Here is a 7,624-nt window from a genome sequence, read left to right as displayed (position 1 = left end):
GTGAAACGTTTTGCCCCAAGGAAGGGACTAACTTCTGAGTTTGCAAACTGGTTTCTGCTGATCTGCTGCACTGCAGTTGTTTTGTCACCAGGAATGTAGACCCTGGTTTCATCTGGGAAGCCCAAGGAGGGCTATCAGATGGGTGGGTGTGTGGATGAAGTGAACAAAACAGGGAAAGGACCTGTGTGCCCAGTGGCAGGAGCAAAGGCATTGGGCACAAAATGAAACACAGGAGGGTCCCTCTGAACATCAGGGAACACTTTGTCACTGTGTGGATGGCCGAGCACTGGCACAGGTTGCCCAGAAAGGTTGTGGAGTCTCGTCCTTGGTTGGACCAGGTGCTCTTCAGTGGGTCACCCCTAGGGCACACTGACTTTACCTAGCCTTGGGCAAAGTGAAGTCGGGAGGAAAGATAACTCCCAGCTTTTGTTAGGATGGCAGCTTCTGACATCCGAGGCTTTCCAATAAAATGAGGGAAGAAAATGCACAAATTTTAGTGGCTATAAACATTAACTGTCAGACAGATAACTTCCAGAAATGAGCCAGCTGGGTGTCAACTGGCCTGTGGGCCTCAGGCTCTCCAGGAGGGAGTTTCACCAGGACTCAGAGTTCTGGGTAGCCCAGCAGAGCAGGGGGCCCTGGAGCCCCTGCCCTCAGCCTGCTCCAGGTCAGAGCCCAGCCTGCTCCAGTAAAAGAAGAGGATCAGGTTTTTTTCACTAGTATGGTCTGTCAGCAGAGGGAATTGTTGGGATGTCCATCAGTCCCTTCGTATCTGACCAGGAAATGGGTGGCACCTGCCCCATGAGTCAGGAGGAAGGAGCCAACTCTGGCCCAGAGCCCTCCCCAAAGGCAAACTTGCCTTCTTCCACCCTCAGGACCAAGGCATGGGCTTCTCCAAACCAAAACCTATTAATCAATATCGTGCATAGCACAGGTTATGACGACTTCCTACTGGAAAGGGGAGAGCAGTATCCCAGAGGGAATGCAGCCAGGCTCCTGGACTGTGCCTGGCCTCTCCTGCAGTTTCCCAGTGCTCTGGATGACCTCAACCCTCTGTCCATCTCCTTAGCCTCTCTTCCTTCCGCTGATAGGATGCTAATTGGTGGTGAGATTTTTCCAGTTGAGCACAGACAGGATTGTGCCTTAGTCATCTGAGCAAGATCCCTTCCTCCCTTTAAAGTTTTTCCAGGCTTAATTCGACTTTGTATCAGTAGGAAATGACAAGTCATGTCACTGTTTTCTTTCCAAGTGTTTCATACTACACTCTACCTGGACACACAGCATCTCAGTGGGGAAGCACAATGAACCCATGAAGTATTACCAATAGGAAGTGACATTTTTCCTCCTTTTGTTCAGTAAATTCCCTGTGGGCTGCAGCTAAAATATTGGAGACGTTTTTAAGACAGGAAGGCTGTTGTGGTTTCAGCTTAGATACATTACTGATTTCATTTTCTGTCCAACTGAAACCAAATCTGTCTAGTCTAACAATTTTCAAGTGAAGATTGCGAACTGATAAAAAATCCTGAGAACATGACCTGTGTTCAAGTGCTGGCTCTAGCCCTGCTTTAGGATCAGAAAAATGAACCCAATGTTTCCCTTAAGTGTTCTTAGCATGTGGCAAAGTCAGGAGTTTTTTATGAAAGCAGCAGCCATTTTGGAGCTTGTCCTTCACAGATTTGCCAGCACAGATAGCAGCCGGAGCACATCTCAGGCGGGTCTGTTCTGATGGTTTAATACATCTGCTTAAATATTTTCCACCTTTTTTGATATTCCTAAACATGGATTTGGCAGTTGATCCCAAATTACAATGAAAAGTAATCTGTAGCATAAATTAAAAATGTAGAGTGTTTTTCACAGAAGGATTTATAGACAGTCAAGGATACGAAACCCTCTTTTTATTGCATATATTTCTTTTTGTTTTACAAATATTATATTCACTGATACAAATGTTCCTTCACAGAAGGTACATTGTTGTTTTTTTTTTTTTTAAAGGGATAGGGTGTCATCCAAAATAAGCCATTTATTGTTCATTAATATAAAATGTATTCATATTTCTAGGAGGTGTCATATCCAAACCACTGTTCATCCAAATTTCCTGTATGATCTGCTCCCTGCGTTCAATCCTTTCGGCCAGTTCTGCTGCCTCTGCTGAGTTATAACCTGTGTAAGAAGGTCTGTAAAGTCCGTCTGTCTCACCCTGGGTGTTGGAAAGGGAGGAATCCTCCCCCTCCTCTTCCTCCTCCTCCTGTTCACTGCTTTCGTAGGCTCTGGCACTCTCTGGCACCAGCTGATCCCTCTTTCTGTGCAATTTCCGGATGTCACTAGCACACGACATGCGGATCACCAAGGCACACAGCGTGAAGAATAATCCTACACAAACACTGGACACAAACAGGAGAGCGGCTCTTTCGGGGTGATCTGCAGGCAAGAAAGCCAGGGCTTAATTGCTTTACAAACTGCCAAGGCTGCCTACAAACCCCCAGCTGCAATTCCCGCAGTGTTCCATAGCCATAAGGCATCCAAACCTCCCAACACTCACAGCCCAACCCTGCCAGCTCTGCCTCTCCAAACTGCTGGGCAAAAATGCAGCCTGCTTATAACATCGTAAAATAACAACATGACCCCAACCCTTTACGAGCAGCTCACTGCTGTTGTCAACCAGCTACCAGAACTCTGCACACCTTTTTTGGTTTTTCCAGCCATCCTGCCAAAACAGGCCTTACCCTTACAAACAGGGGGCATGAGAAGAGTGACTGTGGGCTCAGCAGGGCCTTAGCAGCATCTCCAGGCCAGGCTGAGTAGGTAGCACTTTTCTTACTTTGCACTTAGTGTTGCTAAGTCACAAAACCTGCTTTGTCTCACGGCAGAGACGGCTGAGTTTGGGATGGCTTTTCTCTTCCTCCCCCTCTTCCTCCCCCTCTTCCTCCCCCTCTCTCTTTCTTTCTACTACTCCTTGACGATCCGTGTATGTACGCAGCCCAACATTTCCAAAGACAGGTGTTTCCAATGCTCTCACAGGTCAGGGCCAGGTGTACAAAACTACTGAACATCCAACAGTCCCAACTGAAAATATTAATTTCAATATATCTTGGCTGCAGTTGCTTAGAGAGTTTGAATCCTTCAAGGCAGGAAATATTCCCTAAATATCAATTATGCTGGGATTGTCCCATCAACCAGACTCTGATTATATTGTAATAATATCATTACCATAAACGTGGGATTACTAGTTGTAACCTTTGGATTTGGTCCTCCCTTTTCCCCATAATGCCATGATCTAGTGAGCCAAACAGTATCAGCCTCATTTTCCTACCTCTAATGTATGCAAATGTAGCCAAGTAGTTAGAGCTAACAATAGTTCCATCTTTCTTTGGAAGTCTTGATTCCCTTGGATCAAGGTCGACACCTGTGACACGAGGAGGGAAGGTAAATTCAATGAAGCTACTAAACTCATATTCACCCAGTAACTTTCCAGCTAACGAGTCCACCCAAAACACAGGCAGGCCAGTGCTGTGCTGAAGGAGCTGCAGAACACTAGACCAAAAAATGGTTGCTAAGTTGAATACAGTATAATTAACAAATTATTGAAAATATCAAACATCTAGAAAATGGCAAGTTCATTTAAAGGAGCCTATTGCCAAGTGAAACCCCTTGTGCCTATTCCCATTGGGTTTTCTGAAATAATTTTACTTCATGAAACTTCACGGTTCTCCAATGGCCTTCCCAGCCCAAACATGCCATGTGCTCCTGTTACTGGGGATAGCGTACACACATCAGCCTCATCCTTAACTTTGTGGCCTTTGAAAAGAGCAGGTGTTGGCAGAACTTGTAAAAGATTCTTCACCCTGAAACAACTACAATTTCACTTTTGCCCTTCCCAACGTGCTGGCTCTGGGCAGGTCACCCTTCCTGCAGCGTTGCTGGGACTGCAGGACTGTGCTCACATCCCACTCCCAGCCTGTCCCCCTGCTCTCCAACAGGAAAAGCAGCTCTTTCAGCAGGGTTTCCACTACTTCATCCCAAACCCTGATTCTGTGGTGGTACATACCATCATTCTGTTTGATGGAAGACTTGTTATCGGGGACCAGGGGGTTGACAGCCGTGAGGATAAATTTCGGAACTGCAGAGACAAAAGACAAATTGTGTTCTGTTAGTTTTAAGAACCTTCTCCCCAGTTAATTACAAATCCCTCTGCTAACCCTGGGTTTATTAACTGGGTTTCTGACAGTGGTATTGAAGGTTGGACTCGATCTTGGAGACCTTTTCCGACCTTAATGATTGTATGGTTCTTGCAAAGTCAGGGCAGCTCTGGGCCTGTGACTGGATTTACACACACCAGCCTGCTCCAGGAACATCCGTGCAACTCCATACAGCCTGGCAACCTGCCCCTTGTTTTCAGCCCCTCAAGGGTGTGCCAACCAGTGGATGGAGACAAAATTGGCCTCTAACTTCAGCATAAATTGGGCTACAGCCAGATGCTAGGTTGCATCTAGATACTGGGTTTGGATGAGGATAATTCACTGTAATTCTAAGATAAATGTTAAAGTCTTGCATGATGTCATTTGCGAAGCCTCTGAGTTGCTGAGGAGGAAAGGGGGGAGGATGGGAATAAATGAGCTGCATCTCTCTCATTTCATTAATTTATTCCCTTGATAAGTGTTTACAGTCTTCTTCAAATAAAAGAACTACAAGCAGGTGCATTGTACAGACATTGACGGTTCACATATTCTGTGTTGGATGAATGGGCCCTTCTGACAGCCAGATCTTGGCACCTGTTCCTGTACTATGTGAAGCCAGATTGATTGATTTTCAGACTGATTGTGAGAGAAAAAAAAGAAGAAATTTCAAGTATGACACTCACCTCTATCCCACATAGAAATATTTGCCAAGAAACAGTGTTGAGAGAATTAAAGGGAACAGAGGTTTGCAGCTTAAACAGACGCTGAGGTTTGCAGCTTAGCATAGTTTTCATTTGGAAAACAACTAAAAATAGCACTTTTTTGTGAGCATAACTTTTCTTTCTGTGTGGGCTCAAAGTCAGAGCCGTTTCCTTTCCTCATGAAGGAATACTTTTGGGACTCTTGGCTCCTGTTTGCAGTGGAAGGCCAACAGCTACAGGGGTAAATAAGCTCATTTCTATTTTGTCTTGTACCTCATGGTAGTTTATAGCTGTTTCCCCCTGGCAGAATACTTTCCTTGGTGTGTGGGGCAGACAGGGAGCAGGATTGTTTCCAGCCTGCGGTCTGCATTTGCAGGCCTGGCTATTCTGAACAACATGCCTGTGTTGTGAACCATGTCCTGGGAGGATGCTCAGTCTCCAGCACCGATGCAGGACCCAGAGCTCCTGTTGCATGGCCTGGGACTCCTTCCCCTGTGCTGGTGTCCCTCCTGCTCCCCCTGCAGGGGGAGCTCCCCAGGGCTTTGCTTGTTCTTTTTCCCCCTATACCATTCAAATATTTATTGTAGGGGAATGTTTAATTCAAAATTGCATGGACAGAAAGAGCCCCTGGCTCCTTGCAGTGCTCATTTTCATTACGGTGCCTTTCAGACACAAGGACCTTAACTAGGATAGGCTACATCAGGTTGCTGAACCGAACAGCTGCTACCAGCATGAGGAATTCTTATTAAGATAATAACATCTGTACTACACCTTGTGCCAGCACTGCTTTGGCAAGTAGGAGTCAGTCACCTCCTGCAGGCTGCCAAAGGCAGCACACAAAGGGACTCTGGCATCCAGGGAGTGTGGATCCTCGCGGGACCACAGGAGCCGTGTTTCCTGAGAGAGGATTCCAGGATCCTGAAGTGCGGGCTCAGCAAGAGCCAGGAGGTCCCACCTTGCACAGACAGGAGATGATTCTGAGCAGATCACTGGGGGCACTGAGACTTCAAGAAACTAGCGCCTCTCGGCTCCTGCCATGTTTTTATACTGTCAGGAATGAACTGCAAATGTAAAAATGTAGCCAGACTCACTACCCCTAAACGGCTGCTGACCGCTGGGTGGGGCAGCATGGGGTTTTTTCACGTTCCTGACCACGATAGAAATACTTTGAAGTGTGACACAGCCCTGAGAACAAAAGTGCTCTGGTCTGCTGCGTTCCTGTCATTACAGGGGGAGGTCTATTTGCATTATCTTGGGAAGCATCAGACTAGCAGGCATCTTCTAGTGAGGAGAATGTAAAACTGTGATTCTGGAATATTCCAAATTCTTCCCGTGTTGATTAGATGATCTGTAAAATAATCAGATCTGCAAATCATTGGCTAGTGCTTCACATTGCACAGCCCAGTAAGATTTGGCAGAAGAAAAAATCTTCCAAATGTGCCAGCAGCACAAAAGAACACTATTTGTTACCCACGTGTTTTTGCAAAACCTCATCCCTAAATAACAGCATGCATAACTCCAGTGCAAATAAACTCGCACTGCTTTTCTGATACACAGATGTGCAAAGAGGAATGACTTGTTGTAGTTATGCTTATGCTAATCGGAGAGAATTATATTAACTCATTCATAAAGGCAGCTGCACAATAATCTAATGTATTGGTGCAATGGCAGGTTCCTGTATCTCTCCAGTAATAGGAAGCTGAATTACTGTACTGCCTTTCACAGCTGACAACCAATGCTGGGGGAGACTGAAAATCTCTCAGGGCTCATTTTCCTCTGATCTTCAGGTAGAGGTGATCTGGCCATCAATCCTACACTGCTGTTCTCAAAAGCATGTCTCGGGTAACCTGTGCCCTTTGACCACTACTTACTAGGGATGCAGCCAAGGGACTTTGCAGTATGTAGCTGTAGAGCTGCTCCTAACAAAGTATTTTAGGGAATTCTGCTTGCCTCTTATGAAAATATATTAGTCTATAGGAAACAATATGGAAAGCTGTTCCCTCTTGTCTGAGGAATGAGCTGAAGTATGTTTCAATCCTGCAAGGGATGTATAACCTCAAATCTTTACTTTTCATAAACCTTCACTTCCCTTTCCATGAGAAAGGAAACCCCTCTGTGAGGGAGAAGCTGTAGATGTGCTCACATGAATCAGGTTTCAGGACTGGGCTTGTATACAGTGCTTCAATTATGCTGGACTGTTTTACCTGCCCTGATGCCAGGCAATGCCAGGTTATTTTTCCTAGCTCTGTTGCAGGTGAATTCTGTGGAACTGACTCTTATCTGGATAGTATTTCTCGAAAATATTGAACTACATACTTGATATTTTATTGTCGGTTGCATTTTTTGTAGCAAAAAACTCCTTAAGTCCAGAGTCTTTGTTAGGTGCCGCTGTGCCCAGGGGATTGTTCGTGTATTGTGTGTGTCTGTGTTACAAACGTCCTATGTTAAAGGGAAGTGCGTATTTAGGAAGGCTCAGTGCACATATGTAGACATGCGTGTCTTTGCAAGCAGAAATGAGGGCTTGAAAATGATTGTGCATTTGCTCTTACCACATGCATAGCTGACATTAAGGTATTTTGTCACTCCAGGTAGGCATGGACTTCCAAAATCCCGGCTAGTGACAATGATTTTGCATCTCTGCTTCCCATAACACCTTTTTGATAACACTTCCAGCGCTGTGTAAGAGAAACAGTCTGAAAGAAAAAACACATATAATAAATATAAGACTCTGGTGTTAGCCGAAATGAG

The 7,624-nt window shown here is 45.4% G+C and overlaps 1 protein-coding gene and 1 long non-coding RNA gene across 3 annotated transcripts in view; one reads left to right on the top strand and one right to left on the bottom strand.

Moving 5' to 3' along the window:
- Positions 1 to 1,878: 1,878 nt before the first annotated feature.
- EVA1C (eva-1 homolog C) overlaps positions 1,879 to 7,624 on the bottom strand; it is a 32,739-nt gene continuing 26,993 nt past the window's right edge. For both annotated transcript variants that reach the window (XM_042038021.1, XM_042038020.1), the window contains 4 exons: positions 7,426 to 7,569; positions 4,046 to 4,117; positions 3,311 to 3,403; positions 1,879 to 2,418 (listed from right to left, as the gene is read on the bottom strand). In XM_042038021.1, the coding sequence (XP_041893955.1) occupies positions 2,021 to 2,418; positions 3,311 to 3,403; positions 4,046 to 4,117; positions 7,426 to 7,569 (707 nt within the window). In that variant the 3' untranslated portion in view covers positions 1,879 to 2,020. The remainder of the gene's footprint in view (positions 2,419 to 3,310; positions 3,404 to 4,045; positions 4,118 to 7,425; positions 7,570 to 7,624) is intronic.
- The window catches only part of LOC121669285, a 31,236-nt gene continuing 25,697 nt past the window's right edge, over positions 2,086 to 7,624 (top strand). The window contains exon 1 of the long non-coding RNA XR_006017692.1: positions 2,086 to 2,172. This is a non-coding gene — a long non-coding RNA (uncharacterized LOC121669285). The remainder of the gene's footprint in view (positions 2,173 to 7,624) is intronic.

Source organism: Corvus kubaryi, unplaced genomic scaffold (assembly GCF_017639235.1).
Source record: "Corvus kubaryi isolate FWS band 111438036 unplaced genomic scaffold, C.kubaryi_AGA036_p1.0 37391, whole genome shotgun sequence".
NCBI classification, from domain to species: Eukaryota; Metazoa; Chordata; class Aves; order Passeriformes; family Corvidae; genus Corvus; species Corvus kubaryi.
Note: the sequence above shows the minus strand (reverse complement) of the source record. Positions and strands in the feature narration are given on the sequence as shown.